General features: G+C 39.3%; 1 protein-coding gene across 8 annotated transcripts in view; it reads left to right on the top strand.

Annotated features, from left to right (window-relative positions):
* KIF1B (kinesin family member 1B) overlaps positions 1-18,988 on the top strand; it is a 90,976-nt gene that overhangs the window by 54,002 nt on the left and 17,986 nt on the right. For 5 of the 8 annotated variants that reach the window (XM_051637232.1, XM_051637234.1, XM_051637235.1 and 2 more), the window contains 13 exons: positions 2,303-2,396; positions 2,869-3,017; positions 3,617-3,795; positions 4,804-4,941; positions 5,689-5,937; positions 11,123-11,241; positions 12,796-12,881; positions 13,028-13,157; positions 13,512-13,671; positions 14,262-14,352; positions 14,939-15,057; positions 16,001-16,056; positions 18,710-18,818. In XM_051637232.1, the coding sequence (XP_051493192.1) occupies positions 2,303-2,396; positions 2,869-3,017; positions 3,617-3,795; positions 4,804-4,941; positions 5,689-5,937; positions 11,123-11,241; positions 12,796-12,881; positions 13,028-13,157; positions 13,512-13,671; positions 14,262-14,352; positions 14,939-15,057; positions 16,001-16,056; positions 18,710-18,818 (1,679 nt within the window). The remainder of the gene's footprint in view (positions 1-2,302; positions 2,397-2,868; positions 3,018-3,616; positions 3,796-4,803; positions 4,942-5,688; positions 5,938-11,122; positions 11,242-12,795; positions 12,882-13,027; positions 13,158-13,511; positions 13,672-14,261; positions 14,353-14,938; positions 15,058-16,000; positions 16,057-18,709; positions 18,819-18,988) is intronic. The other 3 variants (XM_051637238.1, XM_051637239.1, XM_051637240.1) reach the window with 1 other exon arrangement.

Here is an 18,988-nt window from a genome sequence, read left to right on the forward strand (position 1 = left end):
TGTGAACCAACCTGAAATTCATCCTTCATCTATTGCTCAGTGCCAATTATTTTTAAATACTAGCATAGTACCAGGTGCTGGGAGGCAGTGTTAGGCCTGTTTTTTCTGCTCAAGGAAACAGTGTCTCTCTCTTTTTGTCATCATGGGAAAATAAACTCCAATTCTTTTACTTAGTTTTAAAAGTAAAATGTCTGCTGATATTAAGCATTTATTTCTGTATGTAATTAAATGTAGCAAAGATATGTTTACTTAGCTCTCAAGGCTGAAAATAGAGAAGACAAGAAGCAGGTGTTTCAATGAGCCTTATGTGCCTGGGTGTTTCATGCTGTAATTAGAATTTTCACAGTGGAATGCATGCTCCTGATTTTTGACCATTCCCTCTGCAGGTTTTCAGTTTCTTCAAAATAATCTGATCAAAGATTCTACTTGAACCTATTTGAAGAGCTTTTCATTTCTACAATATAGCTGCTCAAAATGACACCCTCAGATTATCTACCTCAGACTGCAGGGAAAGAAATTGTTTTTGTTTCAAATGTAATAGCATTATCTACGTGTATGGATGGGAGAAGATCAGAGAGAATGCCTTTATGTTTACAAATTTTGAAGAGGACACTGGGTATTTCAGAACTGTTGATAAGTCTGAAACCATCTCATTGAGTCTAGAATAGGTTTTTGGTGAATCGTTGAGAATTTCAGAAGGAATATTCAAAAGAAAGGATATATGTTCATTTTGCCTGTAGTTCTTTAGCTGCTAAGGTTTACTTAAAATGTAAGTATGTAGCCATGGTTGAGTGGAGCAAATAATAATGAAAAAGTGGCATTTTAGCTAAACAAAAATTGCAGCTATTTAGCTATATTTAGCTAAATAAAAATTTAAGGGGAAATCAGAAAACTAACACTCAGCCCTCGTACAAAGAGCATATATCTTGAATAGTTCAGTTTTCTCTCTGTAAAGATTGTGGGTATTGAATTCATGGTACTGAAAATTCTGCACTTTGAGGTAGTTGTTCCAAGATTGCAGCTATTGGTTTTTAAATCTTACTTACAAACTTAAAAGGAACATACTTCAGATTTATTTCCTTTCCAAATACCATCTGAAGGTCTTCCTGACGTTAAATTGGATGCAATCACAGTGTGACAGTGTTAAGTTCTGTATGTGCTGTACAAGAACAAATTATTGTAGCTGTTCAGGTGGGATGGTTGAACAGAATGGGAGGAAAGTGCAAAGCTTCCCTTTTGTAGCTTTTGGGCTTGAGAATGCAATTCTGCAAACAGTGTCTTGGAGAGGAGTTCTAGGATTTGGGGCTGTGGACTAGAGAAGGTTGGAATAAAAGATAAGTGGCTTCAAGAATCCACCTTAACAATTCACTAAGAATACTAGAGTTCTTGTTGCAACCCTTGTATCAAAATCTTGAGAAGTCAGTTTAATTTGTGTAATATAAGCCAAAGGATTAGCTTCAAAAAATAAAAATACAGGAGTGAGGTAGGCTCTGAGACCAGAGGAGCAAAGGAGCACAGTGACTGTTCTACGTGTACTGGATTTGTATTTGTTTTACCAGCAAATAATAAATAGGTCATTAGGTCTTAGGAGCATTTATTTCAAGGCACAACTGTGCTGACCAGGAAGAAAATGCTCTTACACCAGAAGGTGTTGTTGAAGTGCTCCCTGTGAGGAAACCTCTGCACAGACTTTTCTTAAAAAGGCAATGGTGTTTTTTTTTTTTATCTTCTCATATATTAAATACACACATGAGAGAATGATACTTAATTCCAACAGGAAAATCCTATTGAAAGCAAAATGTCTTTTTTTTTTTTTTAAATAAAATCTGAAATGAAATTTTTCTTGTATCGAAAGGCAAATCAGTGGTGCTGTTAATCCTTCTGTTTGAGAAAATGAAGGTGAATAACTGTCCCCTTTTACATTTATTTCTGTACTTTTCCCTATTTCTGCCTCTTTCCTACCTCCCTAAAAGCAGCAAGCAGGTGCCCAGAAAGTCCTCCTTTTCCAGTCTTAAGTAAAAAAAGAAGATCATAAACCTTTCCCTCTTACAGATACTCTAAGCATGACTGTCAGATGATTATAAAGAACAGCACTGCTGTCATCATTGTATTGGCCTCTGTCTTTCCAAGGACAGATAATACTAAAACAATAGGTGCTGGTGTGTGACCTCTGAGCATTAATGGAAATGTCTTTGTGTATTTGTTCTTTATGTCTGTCATTCCATCTGAGGTGTTAGTCTCTCTTAACTGTTCTCCTTGCTTTTGTCTGTCCTTCTACACGGTGTCTCCTCTTTCCCCACAGGACTATGAGAGTAAGCTGCAGGCCTTACAGAAGCAGGTAGAGACAAGATCCTTGGCAGCTGAAACAACAGAGGAAGAAGAGGAGGAGGAAGAAGGTGAGTTTGATGTCTTAAATGAAAATAATAGTATTGCCTTTGTTTTTTCTTTCCATTTTGAAGTTTCTTTTTTTCTCCTTGGTAGAAGTTCTTAGTATTCATGCTGTATACCTGTGTTTCTGGACAGTAAATAGAGTTTATTATTCCCATGATTCTTGCTTTCCTTCTGCTATTTCAGCTTTTAACTTTAATAATTGTTAACTAATTTAAAATAACAGGAGTAGAACTTATTTGTGTTCTCGGTTCCAAATCTCCTTATTCAATCATTAGCATTCCAGTGCTAGCAGTGGGGAAATTTGAATCCAGTTTCTCTCCCCTCTGAATAATAAAAATGCAGGATTTTGTTTTCTGTTCTCATCCTGAAAAGGTGTTGAGAACTTGGTAGCACAGTCAGCCCTAGTATTAGATACTGCATGTGATGGTTTAGAGATGAAACCACAATGTTTTATTTCTGTTTCTTTGTCCTTTCTAGTGCCCTGGACACGACACGAGTATGAACTGGCACAATGGGCTTTCAGGAAGTGGAAGTTTCACCAGTTCACTTCACTGAGGGACCAGCTCTGGGGAAATGCAGTATATCTGAAAGAAGCCAACGCAATCAGTGTAGAGTTAAAGAAAAAGGTAGAGCATGCAGGCTATCCTTTTGAATCTTTTTATTCATCTTTTCTGACTGCACAATCCTGCTTCAAATGCCCAGATTTACTTGTCTTCAAGTTGTATGTCTCTTCCTTATTACTTTAGGCTCTAAAAGGGTTCAGAAAATTGTTAGTCTGATTCAGACTTCTGGCTGAATGAAGAGCCTTTGCAAATCTAGTTGATACAGTCTCCTCTTCTTCACTTCCCATCTGTTGTTCCTCTCAGTATCACAAACAGATGTGCATGCACATCTCCCCGGGGCCCTGTCTTTTCCTTTTTGCTTTTAACTTCATGTGGTCGTTCATCTTGGCAAAAGAAGTGGGTGCTGCAGGATGTGCTATGTCTGTAGTTTTCCAGACCTCTGCTAGCTGTGCTAATAAAGGCAAGATACGTGTGCTCAGCTAAAAAAAATGTTTTATGCCATTTTGAGACATTAAATAAATTATGTTAAAAACCTCAGTCTCTTCACTGAGATGAAAATCAAACTCGTTTCCTCTTTTGCTGTTGGTTGGGTCTCTGTCCCCGTTGTGATGCTGGTCTCTGACTTGTCAGAACTTAAGTAATTTTTATTTTTTTCCATTCAGGTGCAGTTTCAGTTTGTCCTGCTGACAGATACCCTCTACTCCCCACTGCCACCAGAGCTTTTGCCCACTGAGCTGGAGAAGACCAGGGACAATAGGCCTTTCCCCCGTACTGTGGTAGCTGTGGAAGTCCAGGATCTGAAGAATGGAGCCACTCATTACTGGTCCTTAGAAAAACTCAAGTATGTAAATATTTCTGGAGAACAAACTTCTTATATCCAGGGAGCTTCACTGAGAAATTTCATCCTTTGCTGTTTATTCTATTGTACTCATTTTTTTCTCTGTCCTCTCAAATGCCAACTTTCCAAACAGCTGTTTTCAATACCAGCTTTCTAGATAGATTCTTTAAACAAGTGTGTTTGTTCTCCAGTGTTTTACCTCCCCTCCACACTCAATTTTTGTAACTTTTGAGGTTAGGTTTTATTTTTTAAATCTAATAAGGCTCATCACAGCTCATTTCTGCATTCATTTTTCTCATGATCCTTTCACTGCAAAGGTTTCTTGCCACCTGCTTGTACATAACCTAATAGTATAGGGCATAAATTATAATAAAAAGCTTAAATAAAGAAGATTGTATTTCTATGGAATCTACACAAATTCTAACTAATTTTAATTATTTTCATCATATTCTTGCAAATAGGCAAAAGACATTTGTCTTTTCCCCACGCTTAAATAGAGACAGAAGCACTTCCTTCCCACTAATAACATCTGGATGAAGGGTCTTTCAGTGTGAAACACTTGTTTTCATCAGTAAAATAAATACAAGTTTGTAATAGTTCACTTTTGAATCAAAATGCCAACATTTCTTGAGTGGAATGAATGCAAAAAAACCTGCCTAAGTTACTCAGCAACAATGTCTGATGCAGAGAAGGAAGCAAAAAAAAAAAAAAAAGCCAAAATCAGACATGAAAGAAGAACATTTAGGAGTTGGAATGAAACTGGAGATGTGTTTAAAGCTTCTGCAGTGACCCTGCCCTGTGGTTTGTGGGTTCAACCTGCAAATTTTTCCCCAGAATCCTTAACATGGCAGAGAATTAGTACAGTACCAAACTCAGTGGTACAGACTCCTCTGTTCCTTCTTCTCCCTTTCCTAAGTGGAACCTGGTGTAGGTGAAGCCAGTGTGCTCTGTGTTCTCTGCTTTTTTATTTGCTGTTCTAAATTTTTTTTAATCCTACTTTCTTCTGTGCAGGCAGAGGTTGGACCTGATGCGTGAGATGTATGACAGAGCCGGGGAAATGGCATCTAACACCCAGGATGAGAGTGAAAGCACAATGACAGGCAGTGACCCCTTTTATGATCGCTTTCACTGGTTCAAGCTGGTTGGGAGGTATGTGATGGTCATTCCAGCTGCTGGTGCACTGGTCACTCCTGTCAGTTCTGGATGAACTTTGACTTTGAATGTGGTTATAAACTGTAGGGCCACTATATTTACTTGTGTGTTTTTCCTTCAGGGATTTCTGGTAGACTTAAAATATAGTGAAGAGCAGAAAATGCTCTTCAGAATGTTCCCAGGTCTGGTGTAACCTTGTAGAACTGGATTTGACTGAATGCTGAGTAAGTTACAAGTTTGTTTTTGAGAATGGTAGCCAACTAAGTTCTGTCTAAAGTCACTGGAGCAGAGCTGTGAGAATATGAAGAACACTGAAAGTGATGGGAAAAGTGGTCCAGGGCCTTATATATATGGCTCAAATAACTTGGTCATACTTTTTGGAAGTGCCTAATATTTGATGGGATTCTCTAACTTTTCCTAATGTCGGCTGCACCTTTACAGTATTTTTAGTTACAAAAATTCTACTTCTTGGAAATAAGAATTGCAGCTCTGTTAATGGATGTGCTCTGAATACCTCAGTGTTCAACCACGTTTATATTCATTTTTCCTTTCTGTTCAGTTCAAGGACGCTCCTTTTCCTGCCTTTGTTAGCAATCCCCTTATGTTTCACTGCAGTCCAGATGGTTTGCAGCCTCTGCTTGTTGTTCAGGTGGTCTCTGTGCTGCTGGTGACAGACGGCTGTTAAATGAAGCCTCCTTCTCTCCCCTCCCTCTGTTAATTGCTATTCCATTAACTGACATCCAGCTCCCCCATATTCCATGGCTGCGTGAACGAGCGTCTCGCTGATCGCACGCCCTCCCCCACTTTCTCCACGGCTGACTCCGACATCACTGAACTGGCTGATGAGCAGCAGGATGAGATGGAGGACTTTGATGATGAGGCCTTTGTGGATGATACTGGCTCCGACGTTGGAACTGAGGAGGGATCAGACCTCTTCAATGATGGGCGCGACCCGTTTTACGACCGATCCCCTTGGTTCATTTTAGTGGGAAGGTTGGTGAGGTTCCTGTGAGAACGGCCAAAAGGGACCAGCTCTTGCTGTAGGCTGCAGTGGCTTTGCCCTGTGCTGCACAGAGTATCTGTCAAGCCAGCCAAAATACCTGTACACATAAATTGGAATTGCCAAGGAATGAGTGTAGTGTAAGTTTTAACTTCCCATGTCAGAGACCATGAAGACCTGAATAATAATTATTGAGAAAATAACCCTGAGATGATGCGACAATGGGAGGAAATGTAATTCTATTTCTAGATAACTGTCACAACATAGAATGAATGTGATTTTGCTTGTGTACACCATTTAACCATTATTTATAAGAATGCTCTATTTAGCCATTGCAAGATCACTAAGGCAGTATTGTAGTATGTAATTTTCTCCCTTAGAAGAGAATCTCAGAGTACGGTGAAAAGTCTTCTAAGTCCAATCCCATAAATCCATTTTTTGAAAACTCATCTAACATCCTCTGCACCTGAAGAGAAAAGGTGACATGAGGAGAAAGAAGAATGGCTCTTTCTGGATGAGGAAGAGTTGTTCTTTGAGATGATTTGGCTTCTCAGATTATGCGTGACTCTTGGTCGCAAGTTTGACATAGTGAAAGGTCCTTGTTGTTAAAATTCCCTGCCTGGTGGTGTTTATCAGTGCTTTCCCACGTGCTATGCTTAAACTTCTGAAACAAGTTTGCTGTATGTTTTTTAGGGTATTACCTATTTTGCTAATCTAGGTATGATGAAGGCATTACCAGACCTCAGTCTCTGTCAGCAAGTTGCGTTTAGAAAAGGTAGCACTTTGCACTGTTGATAATCTGTCTTCAACATATAACTCATGTCAAGAAACTGATTTTATTTAGTGACTTTGCTCCCCTCTGTTCTGCTCCTACTACCCCAATTATGCTTTTTTTTCTCATTTGATCACTCTGTAAGAAAATCTCCCGTATTGTTTTAACAAGTAGATGGTTTTACATTGTACAAAAGAGGGGGTGGAACTCCATGGCTGGCAGTAGAGAGAAACAAAGGAGAAGGGACCAGAGCTTGGCTTTATTTTCTGTGACTGTAAACAGGGAAGACTTCATGGTCAGGAAGGTGGGATCTTTTTGCAGTTTCCTCAAATGCGGGAAACTGGACTGCATTATTTTTCAATTTGGGGACTGATTTTTTCAGTCTTTTATCAAGCTTTTAGATTATTTTAGCTGTATTGTCTAACCTCATTCTTTGTCATTAGTGGACCTGTTTCCAACCTATGATTAAAACTTGGAAATCCCTTGATCTAGGATTTGAAATAAAAATTACAGTTACTAGAGATGCAAGAAATTACTTTAGTCCTCTTTGATCTCTGAATTTGTGCCCTTATGTGCAAGGTCTGATAATGTGTTTTATAAAATGTAATTCTTTCAGGTTAGGCTGGTCCACAGTTTGGGAAAGCCATCCTAACTGGTTTGGAGGTGGCTGTCAGCTAGGGAAAGCACATGTGAGCTCTTTGCCAGGGCCAGGACTGCTTTCCTGTAACAGAGCTGGCACACTTGGCCTGCTCTCCTGTTGTGCTTGTTCTTTCAGAGCGGGACCTTCAGTGCTTGGGAAAAAGTTGAGCCATTCATCTTCATTTCACAGACTGTTCAGGAAGCACAACACAAGCTGAGCAAATACGGGGTATAATGTTGTGCTTCCTGGCAATTGCACAACTTGCTTCCTGTTTCCATGTATTAAAAAGAATGCTGAGCTCTGTCTCTACAGCCAGACAAGTGGAGCTGCAGCAGTTGTGGGCACAGTTGTGTAGCCTGAACCACCTTGGCTGCACATAGCGAGGAACTCTGCTGAGGTTGTCAATGGTATTGAGGAATGAAATGTAGTTTGTAAAGTCTCTGAGTAGACAGCTGAATGACTTTTTCCCAGTTGTTGGTTTATATTCTGTTATGTTCCTGTTGTATCGTGCTAATTCTGTCAGCAGAAAGCAGTTAGACTGTTTAGCACCACTGGGTAGAAATTATTTTGGTTCCTCAGTGTCTTCCAGCAGGAGAATTCTGCTTTTGAAGAGTGTGACTTAAACTTATTAGAGGGCATGTCCGTCTATGTGGATACTGTCTTGAGCACAAGTAGTGCTCAATGGATGAGGAGAAGTAGATCGTGTAGCTGTTCAACTCTTTGGGCCTTACAGTATTTTTTCTTTTTCTCTTTCTGTGCTGTGACTGTCTTTTATTTGTACTATAAGTATTAAAGAAAAGGAAAAAAGAGCTGGTCCCTTTAGCCATCTCTTCTGGCATGCTTGGCTGTCTTTAAGGCTGATTCTATTTAACAGTGTGACATAGCAAGCATTTGTTATGTTTTTAAGGGAGGTGGGGGAGAACTATGGGATATCGTATTTAAATCTTAAATGAGTGTGTTTATTTAAAAAATACCCATCATCATTCTGAGTTCTGTTGTTTGTTTTCATTTAAAAAACAAACCAAAACTGTGTTTGTTCAATTTCATTTCTAGTTTTGTTGTGACTATGCCATTCTGCCTCACCAATCTTTCTGCTAATACAGCATCCCCTTTTCAGTCTGTTGGGCTAAGGTGCAGGGGACACTGGCAGATGGGATGTCTGGGCAGTGGGAGGCCTCCCACGTGTGGGAAGAAGAGGAGGAAAACTCTTTAAGATTTCATCCACTCCTCCCTTGGTACTGTTGTGTGATGAAGCAGATGGAGTGGCACTGGAATTGCTCCATATTGCTCCATAAAAAGCTCCTTTCTTCATTCTACAGAAGAGATCCAGCATTTTTGTCACCAATAGGAAGCTTAAAACTTTTTATATTATGTGCTTTTCTATCTCTAATTTAAAATGATACCAGTGAGCTCGGTGACTGGATGGAAGGAAGTTAAGAGGAGAAATATTTTGGGGATTGTAATTCTACTCAGTTGACAGCCTTGGCATTGCTCATGAAGCTGAATGCTGTTCCTGTCATAGGTTGTACAGCAGCTGCAGAACTTTTTTGCAAACAAAAATATATTTTTAATTTTTCATGCAGTTAATGCTTTCACTTTCCACCAGTTTGGCTTGGAAGTAGGAAGGCTTCTGTAATGACTCTTCTTGTTTGTGAAACTGCCTCTTCCTGTAGAGATCTCAGTGTGTAAGGCTGTTTAGATTCCTTTCTATTGGGGAAAAATGTCTGTTCTTCCTAGCTTGAAATGTAGTTTTCAAACTGTGTGGTTTTCATGTTGAGCATCTAACTACATACCTTCCTGAACTCCATGCCTGGTTCAGTTCCAGACTGTTAGTGTGGGGAACTGTTTTCTTGTATAGTGGGATGCTGCTTTCTCAAATGAGCACCACATGAAATTTCAAAGCTAAAAATGAAAATGAATTCTTGGGGAAAAAAAAGTAAAATTAAACTTCCCGTTTTGTTACTTTAAATTTAGTCTCTTCCCTTTCCCTGCTTTATCAGTGCTTCCCTCACTTTGGAGCAGACTGAAAAGGAATTGGATCTAATCTTAGTCAAGTGTTATGTTGAAATTGTTTTTTTTGTTGTTGTATGGTTTTCTTCATTTCTTGTTTTGTTACTTTTATAGCCTTATTAATCATTCTCTTCTCTATTGCATTTTGTCACCACTTGGTTTTTTTAGTAGCATTATTCTTGTCTTTTTGGTTCATAACTGACACCTGTTTGACTACCTTGTCATTTCAAGAGAATTCATTCATTCTGGGAATGGGCATGTGAACCCAAGGAGAAACATTTCCCTTTTCTAACTGTGGTCATTAACTGTGTGTCACCAGGAATTGAGTTTGGATCAGTCTTGTGTTCATGGAACAAATCCTACAGCTGACGTCTCCAGACAGAGGCAGTGAACATCTTTATTTCTCTCAGTCCTCTTTTGTCATGCAGGACTTTCCTTATGAATATTAAACAGTAACAGTTATACATTCAAAGACTTAATTCTACTTAATAATAAAGACTAATAAAAAGGACTGCAAGGACATCCAGTTAAATGACTGGGTTTTAGGATAATTTAACATGCAAAAGTTAATAATAATTACAAAATTGGTTAGTCAATTTAAATGCAATGACTGGTAAAACTATTGGTTAAACTTCTATGCATTTCAGTAGTCTTCTGAACTCTGAAACAGTTCACTTAATAAATAAATCCTTCCATTTTCACTTAATAAATAAATCCCTCCTTTATTCCCCCCTTGTTGAGAGCCATTCTTTCTTTACCTGACTTGTGAGGCTTCTCAACATTTAAAGTTTTGCCCAACCTAATCATAATCAAGTGAGGTGTTTTAAGAACTTTAGCAATTCATTGCAAAAATGGAAAATAATTTAATTTAAAAATGTATAAATTGCTAATTTAAGTTAACTTTTAATTAAAAATTCTCTGTGATAGAACTTGTTAACTTATTGTTCCAAAATAGACCCTGCTTGTAGGTAACTTGTTAAGTTAGTGTATGGAAGGATCATCCAGTACTGGGCTGAAATTCTACTTTTCCTATTGTAAAATGTGATTTCTAAATGACTCTTCCAAAGAACTGTAGTGGTGTTTTGGGTTTAAAACAAACAAGTATAATACTCCCAAAGATATTTAGCTGTGAAGGCTGTCAAGTCTTCCACTATCCATATACTTAGTGAATATTCCAAAAAGCCTAAGAGATGAGGTGGTTTATTGGAGATGTCTGATTACTTTGTATATAGTGTTATCAAATGTGTGTAGAAAAGAGAAGACATTCAGTCAGTGTATTCTGAAGAGTGTTTTTGTATGTTCAGTAAAATATTGGAGGCTGTGTGAACACAGTAGATCGATTCCCTTTTAGCACTTCAAAACACACTCATGGGATGGAAAACTCAATTCTTTATAATCAGTAGTTCCTTAGTAAACTTCTACCGTCTTGTTAACAGCTCCATTTACCACTGTAGTGCATCTAAAATTACCTTTTATGAAGACATCATCTTAAAAGGTCTCCTATATATGTTTTGTAACTCAGTGAGACAAACCCCGTGTCTCCAGGATACTCTGGTTTGTGGCTTCAGGCAGCTTTGCCACTGCTGAGGAGCCCAGTGTGGACAGTGTGGTATGTGGCCACAGTGCAGGTCTGATAGATGGATTAAAGCAGATTGTCTGAAGACTGGAACGTGCCACTAGCCAAGCAAATGCTGCAGGCTGGTGTTGCAGATGTTTGCCTAACCCTGCTTGTGTTTTCTCCCCTTCCTGTTACCAGAGCATTTGTGTACCTGAGCAACCTGCTGTACCCGGTGCCTCTGATTCACAGAGTGGCTGTTGTTAGTGAGAAGGGAGAAGTACGAGGATTTCTGCGAGTAGCAGTGCAGGCTATAGCAGGTGAGACACTCTGAGAGCTTTACTTTGCATCTCTTTAGTGCACTGTTCATACCTGCAGCTTATAAACCAGACAAACAAATCAAACTATTCTATACTCAAACCTGAATAATTTTAGTGTGGCAAGGAACACTTTATTGTTAATTTGCTTTTGGAATTTTTTCATTGGTGTGAATCACACAGAGCAAGCATGAATAAATCCTGAAATAATGGTCAGAAGCTTTTAAAATTATGGTGTTGATCACTGAAGTTTGTACTTAGCAACTAATGCAATGCTGCTTTTTCGGACAGTGGAAGGGCTAACTAGTATCAGTAAGTCTAACAATGAAAAATGAAGGTTTTCTTTCTGGCACCCAGTTTAGTAGTGGACAAGGATATATGCAAGTTCGATAGCTGTGATGACTTGCAGGAAAGTTAAGTGTGCCACATGTTTGCTCTTCTCAAACTATCCTTATAAATAATGCACAGAAATGTGCTCCTCCATTCTCTGACTGAATGCATATGAAAAAGTTCCTGAACTGAGAGCTTTCAGCATAGTATAAAGAGAAATCATCTCATATTTATACTTTTCCAGTATGGGGTGAGCTAATTGAGTAGCTAGCCATGTCTTACCCATGCTGGTGAAAGCACAGATACTTCCCATAATTGGTCCTTCCCAGCAGTGGCTGACTGCCAACATTTCATTGTTGCTTAGGTAGAGTAACCCTGAAAGTTTCATTCTCCATGGGAATGTATAATGAAATCTCAGACTCTGAAGATGTGTAAGAATCACTCTGGCAGAGACTAGAACTGCAAGAGAAATAACATCTATTTTAATGTGTACAAAAGTCTCCTTTCTAGCTGCTTCTCCTTAGCATTGACCAAATATTTCCAAATAAATATTCTATTTATCCATCCAAACAAATAGAATACACCATAGCTAGTAGAAATTAAACTGGGGGAATATCTTGAAAAAGGGCCATGGCATTATTTGTCCCTAAGTGAAGTTTCAGAACACAATCTGAACCTTGGGATTTCTCCTGCAAGCATGTGTTTATTGTGGAAAAAAATCAGGCCTCTTTGTTGTTACTCTCCCCAAAGAGGAGGAGGTTAGATGGGCAAACTGAATGGACAGAACCACCATTCAGATGTAGAGCATGAACCTTGTGAAGCTTTGCTGGTGTGACTGCTTTAGTTCCTGGCTGTAGCATTTTAGATGGCAGTTTACATCAATATAAGTATACCTTCCCATGTGGATTGTTAATTTATCTGAGTTGCAGTAATCAGAAGTAAATAATAAAATTAGTACTGAACTTATTTTCCATTCAAACTTCTCTGAAGTTAAGTATATTACTGATGAAACCCCATTGTCTTGTTTTCCCACACTGGAGATCACAATGGATAGATTTCTGCTATGATTTTTTCCAGCACTTAATCCAGTCTATTACTGGATGACTGGAACTGGCCTCTTGTGCTTTACAGACTCATTTCCTTTGTAATCAGAATTTCCACTTAGAGAACTTTCAGGGTTTTTCCTGCTCCTCCCCATATTTTTCTTCTTTTTTTTCTGTTTTTCAGCTGATGAAGAAGCCCCAGATTATGGCTCTGGAATTCGACAGTCTGGCACAGCCAAAATTTCATTTGACAATGAATACTTTGATAAGGTAAGAAGCCTCAAAACTGAGTTAGATTTCTTTGAGTGCAGTAGTTTGCAATTCTCAATAAAGAAGAAATATTGCAGGGGAAGAAGGGGATGGCAAAAGCAGAAACTGCAGGAGTCTGTTACATGCAACTTCATTTAATTTTTCAGAGTGACTTTTCTTCAGTTGCGATGACTCGGTCTGGGCTGTCGTTGGAAGAACTAAGAATTGTGGAAGGGCAAGGACAGAATTCAGAGGTTACCACTCCTCCAGAGGAGATCAACAGAATGAATGAGCTGGGTAAGCAAGAAATATGTCATAGTTTTGGATAACTTAAGGGAAATGAGAGACACTTTAAGTAAGTCATAGAGATTCTGAGTGTCCTTCAAGAATATTGTAGGTAGGGAGGGGTGTCACCAGTGGGTTGCATGTGATGGGTGATGGAGTCACTCATGTGAAGAACAGTGCAGAAAAACTGTTCTCAGGTATTTGCATCTTGTGATTATTGGCAAATAATTCAGGCTCAACAGAAAGAAAAAAAAAAAGTGTGATGGGACTGAAGTGTTGCCTGAAGGAATATTTTAAGAAAAGAAAGGAAGGGGAAAAAAAAATTGAGAAGAGTGATTTCATGTGGGATTATTGTGTCTCCCTAAGACCTGAAATCGGCCACTTTGGATGGAAAGATGACAATGGAAGGATTCACTGAGGAAATTGGTGATCACTTGAAGCTGGGCAGTGTGTTTACCTTCCGTGTGACAGTGCTGCAGGCCAGTGGCATCCTTCCTGAGTATGCAGACATCTTCTGCCAGTTCAAGTAAGAATTTGTCCTTATTTATTGATAGGGACTACAAATATTAGCAGACGATGGAGGGTCTAATTTGAGAGCTTTTCAAAGTAGTGGCCCTGTAGTGTAGCAGAGAAAAAGCCCTTGTCAGTGACTGGAATTTCTGTTACAAGTGGTACCTGCTGTGTTAACATGGTGTTAAGGAATAAGGTTTTGCAGAAAGGAATTAAGAATCAGAGTGGACTCTTACTAGTTACAGATATCTTAAGTTTTTGCTTGATGATGGCTTCTATTGTGAAAAACCCAGTATTAGACTGTACATATGCTTAACTGGAATGAAAGCTATGACCCTTGAGTAGCTCTCAGGTGAAGATGTTCTTTGGCTTATTTCCTTAAGAAAGAATGAAAAATGGAACTAATGAAAACACAAAACAAGTAAAAGAATCATTGTCGCAAAGACAAGGGCATTCCTAACTTTAGGTCATGGCTCAGCTCCCTTTAAAGAGCTAGCAGAATATATTTATGGGTTTTCTTTCAGTGTTGGGTTCACAGCACAGCAATGTTCACTAAACTGTTCAGTGATGGTTTATTTTTTGTTGTTTGGGTTTTTTTTTTTAAAGCTTTTTGCACCGACACGATGAAGCTTTCTCAACAGAGCCTCTCAAAAACAATGGTCGAGGGACTCCCCTTGGGTTTTACCATGTCCAGAATGTAAGTAAAACTTTACATGAATATTATTTGCCTGTTTTAGCAGTAGGAGTTGTGTGTATTCTTGTTGTAAAACTCATGAGAAGTGTATGGGAACGTGGGGTAAGGGGAATTATTAGAAACAGACAGCAGGAGGAGTGATCAGGTGAGTGATGTAATCCCCAATGGAGAACAAAATACAGAATGATTCTGTGTGCAGATTTAACTCTTCTGTTTCATCTCTACTTCCTGCTTTTGAATTTTCTGTTTCCTTTCCAGGATGTTCAGTGAAAACAGTCTAGAATTCAGGAAATTAAATATATGTGAATAGGAGTGCTCAGGATCTCAGATGAATTGAATGTATCTATTTTTATGAGCTGTGTAATCCTTTTGTTTCATGTAGCCTTCCCTTCTACTTAAAGTACCTGATATTGAGACTTTAATTTTTTCCTTTATCAGACAGTAGAATTAATGTGTAAGCCAAACAGGAATGCAGTTTATTTTACTGTGAGAGACCCTAAGCTGTAAGAAAACTACACACTCCTAAAATTCCCCCTTAGAAGGTTTCCTTTTTGTATGTCTGATTTTCTTTGCTTACTTTGCCTAACAGATTGCTGTGGAAGTGACAGAATCATTTGTGGAGTACATCAAAACCAAGCCTATTGTGTTTGAAGTCTTTGGACATTATCAGCAGCACCCTCTCCATTTGCAAGGACAGGATCTCAACAGGTATCATTCCATGTTCTAGCACAAAGGCTCGTTGGGATCATGCTCAGGGTAGCTCTGCAGCTCAGGAGGTGCTTTTTCCTACTGAAATTATCCAGCCACACCCTCAGGAGTAGGATTCCTGACTGATCCCAGAGTGCTGGCAGAGCCCTGCTTGCCCAGTGGAGTATGTTTTGTTAGTGAGCGATGGAACTGTTCCAGCAGCTCAAGCATAGAAAGTTGTTTTGCCAATACAGCTGCATCCACCCTGCACACACTGTGGTGGTAGAATATTGTATCCAGAACTTCAGTGGTGATCTCAGGGAGTTCTGGTAAAGCTTCGTAGTGCTCCAAGATGCAATGTTCCCCTGGGCAATCGGCCTGATGCTTAAAGGTAGGATGACAACAGCAGAGAGATTAGGGGAAAAACAAAAGGCTCTCAACTCTTTTACATACTAGTGCTAAAGGTGCTGGGCATTTGGTTTCTTGGAATCAGGAAAGGGCTGCTGTTGTCTTCATAGTTTAAGGGAAGAGGCTGTTGCCTGGAGCTTGGCCTGGGCATCCCTCCCACTGCAGGCAGCAGCTGCAAAGAGGAAGCACATGCTGGTTTTAAGAGGAAATACCAGCTGAGGCTTGTTCCTTTTCCTTCAGTTATTTTGGGGTATGCCTGTTTTGCTTACTTAATTTTTCAGAGCAGAATGGAAGCAGAGCACTTGGAAATTGTAATTAATCCTAGCTTTCAGTAAAAAATACTTCAGTGAAAATAGAAAAAGGGCAGAGGTTAGTCTGAGAAATGTGCTGAGTCCACTTGCTTTCCTGACAGGTGGAATTTACTTGACTTCATAGGATTGTAAGGACATTTTTAGAGACAAAAATGGGTGGAAGGACTGTTCTGGGTGTGTGTATTTGTATGTATTTTTTATGTTTAGCTGCCTCCAAATTGACAACTCCTCTCATTTCTCTGTAGCCCTCCACAGCCTTCCCGAAGATACTTTCCTCCCCCCATGCCACTCTCCAAGCCAGGTGAGAACAGTTCTCCAGTGCTGTACATCACACCTGCTACTAAAAGTGAAGGTTGCAGTGTATTCCTAAACTGCTTAGGACACCAAAGAATGTCATGGAGTGAACGTTGCAAAGGAGATTGGATCTGTCTTTGCTGGCTATCTTCCTTTTTATGTGTTCTTCTCAACCTCCTCTTGCAGGAAGGGCTTTTTGGTTTATTAAAGGATAGAGTTGCATTCCCCAGATGTTGACATTATCCATGAGATCTGGCTATGGCTCTTCATGTGCTTACTGAGCACTTGACTGGAAGTTTGCTTATTCATTAACTACTTCATCTTTTTGCTCTCTAACATTCTTGGTTAGTGAGTCAGTCTTGTTGAAATGACCCTTGGTTTTCTTTGCTCAATTGTAATAATGCATGCTGAACTCTTGTGTGGTTTATTTCCATTCCACCTTTTATTTCCTCCTTCTCGAGCTGTCTCTCACCTGCATGTTTCTACCATCCTTGTCTTTTTTTGTGTGTGTTCCATTCCCTTTGCAGACCATGAAAGAAAAATTGAGTTGATTAGGTATCTTATGTCTGGCTATGTAAACGTGCATGTGCTGAACACGCTCTCCGAGCACGCCAACGTGCTTGCATCCTCTGCTGTGGCTGCTTTCCAGGATGGAGCTGACCAGCTGCCACCTTTTCTCTTTCTGCCTGTTCCCAGTTGTCAGAGTGAGCGGGCTCCTAAACGAGATGGTTAGTAGCCAAATTTGATCTATGGTAGATGTAGAAGTAGTTCCAAAACGTACTTCGAGATTCCTTTTTTCTTACCTCTATCTTCGTAGTGTTCTTGGGGCTAGAAACTGCCACAGTTTTGGTCATGGAAGGAAGATGCTGTGCTTAAGTTTGTGGCTATTCTAGAGAGAAGTATATAGAGTCTACATACTCCAGCGTGCTTGGTATCTCTGCTGTTTGTGTCATTGGATCTAGTCCTTGAAACTTTATGCACCTCGTGTTTGTTTTTTTTCTTGTGTGTGTTCTGTACCTGGTTTTGTGAGATTGGGATGAGAGATGCTGCATCTGAAAATCAGCTAGCTGTAGAGAAACATCCTACTGTGTTCTAGATAGGTTTCCTTGTTGCTCATCTTTTTTTGCCACTAACAGTGCTGCTTCTCACTGACATTTGTGTTCTGTCTTATTTAAAAAAACAACCAAAAAAAAACACCACACAAAGAAAAAAGAAAACAAAGAAGACACCCTAGTTATTAATTATGCCAGTGCAAGTCCATGAGAACTTCTAGAACCAGCTTTCATGTTTAGTTAAATGTGTCTTTTTGTTGTTTTTCTGTTCTGGTGCTTTGGAGTTTCTCTGCTCAGCAGTAAACTGGAGTGACTTGCGTGTTTGGTGTTCCTCTGCTGTCGACAGCACTGGGTCCGGTTGTAATGAGCTGAAGTGCAGCTGCATGATAGGATGGGTATAAGAGAGTGACTACCCTGAGTAATGAGTGGGAAGAGTAACTGATGACGCTAAAGCTTGCTACCCAGCATGATGGAATTGCAGTGCTGTCAACAACTGATATTTCTAAAATCTGTTCCTCTGAGGGAGCTGCTATTTTACCTGGAAAAGAAACAGAATTCACATTTTGTTTTTCAAGAGAGAATACACAAGTACATCTGCAAGGGCCTTTTCTTGACTGGGGACTGTTTCACCGTTCCAATGCATGAGAAATGAAGTCATGATGGAAGCTGAAGGATACACAGATGTGTGATAAAAAGAACACTTGAGCAAGGGAAGAATTGGGCTTGAGAGGCTAGAAGGGAGAATAATTACTCGGCTTAATAAATGCAGTGAGGTTAGCATGTGAAAGGAGAACAAATGGAAAATGAACTGCAGAGTTTCAAAACTACCTGTATGCAGGAACTAAACTTTTAGTGTTCCCATTTACAAAAATTAAGTGAATGAACGATAAGAAAAGTCATGTCATGATAGCTAAAAAGGTGTGATGTAAGTAGGCATGAAGAAACATCAGGTTATTTCTAGAATTTCAATTATCCCATTATATTTTTTTAATGTGGTTTATCCCTACATTTATATGGAAGGCATTAGAGAGGGTATGGGCAGTGGTAATCACTGATACCAAAGCATAAGGATCCCAGAAACATACTTTGAGAGGATTGTGGCTCTGGAATAATTCTTGTTCAGCCTTTTTACATAAACATTCCCTTATCCAAATTGGTACGAGAGACTAGCAATTTGTAATGTGAAGACTGAAGTTTTAAGTTCCTTGATTTTTATTTTTTTTCCTTGTGTGAGGAAGAAGAAATGTACTTCACTGGTGAGTAATGCTGCAGATGAACAGACGTAAGCAATTCAAATCACAAATTGTTAAGCCATGATGTAACTGATGCACATTTGAGGAAACTCTTTCTGTGGACCTAGAGAGACTGTATGTTTTTACAAGCTTTTTGGTTACTTTTTTAATTTTAATCTAGTAACTTTGATTAAAAAAACATCACTTTGAGAAATAAGGATTGCTGTAAGCAACATCATTTTCATTTAAAAAGATGTGATCTGTGCACATAGAATACCTAGGATCACTGAAATGACAGGTTTCTCTGAGCCCTAGGGTAAGCTTTACTTGTTCGTTCCTTGTAAACCATTTTCTTCTTTCTTTTTGTTTCTTTAAGTGCCAGCTACAAAGCTAAATACCATGAGCAAACACAGCTTGGGCCAGAGTGTGAGCAAGTATGACCTCCTTGTGTGGTTTGAGATCAGTGAATTGGAGCCAACGGGGGAGTAAGTCCTGTCCATTAATCTTTTATGTTTTAAGAACTGAAGTTTATGGGAGTTTGATCTTTTTTCCCCTTTGGTTCAAACCAGGTTGATGGTTAGCAATCAATATGGGTTGTGGCCTGGCTTATGCCAGCCTGGTGTCGGGCTGGTTTGTAGTGACTGGGTGTAAATTC

This window comes from Apus apus, chromosome 20, assembly GCF_020740795.1.
Source record: "Apus apus isolate bApuApu2 chromosome 20, bApuApu2.pri.cur, whole genome shotgun sequence".
NCBI lineage: Eukaryota > Metazoa > Chordata > Aves > Apodiformes > Apodidae > Apus > Apus apus.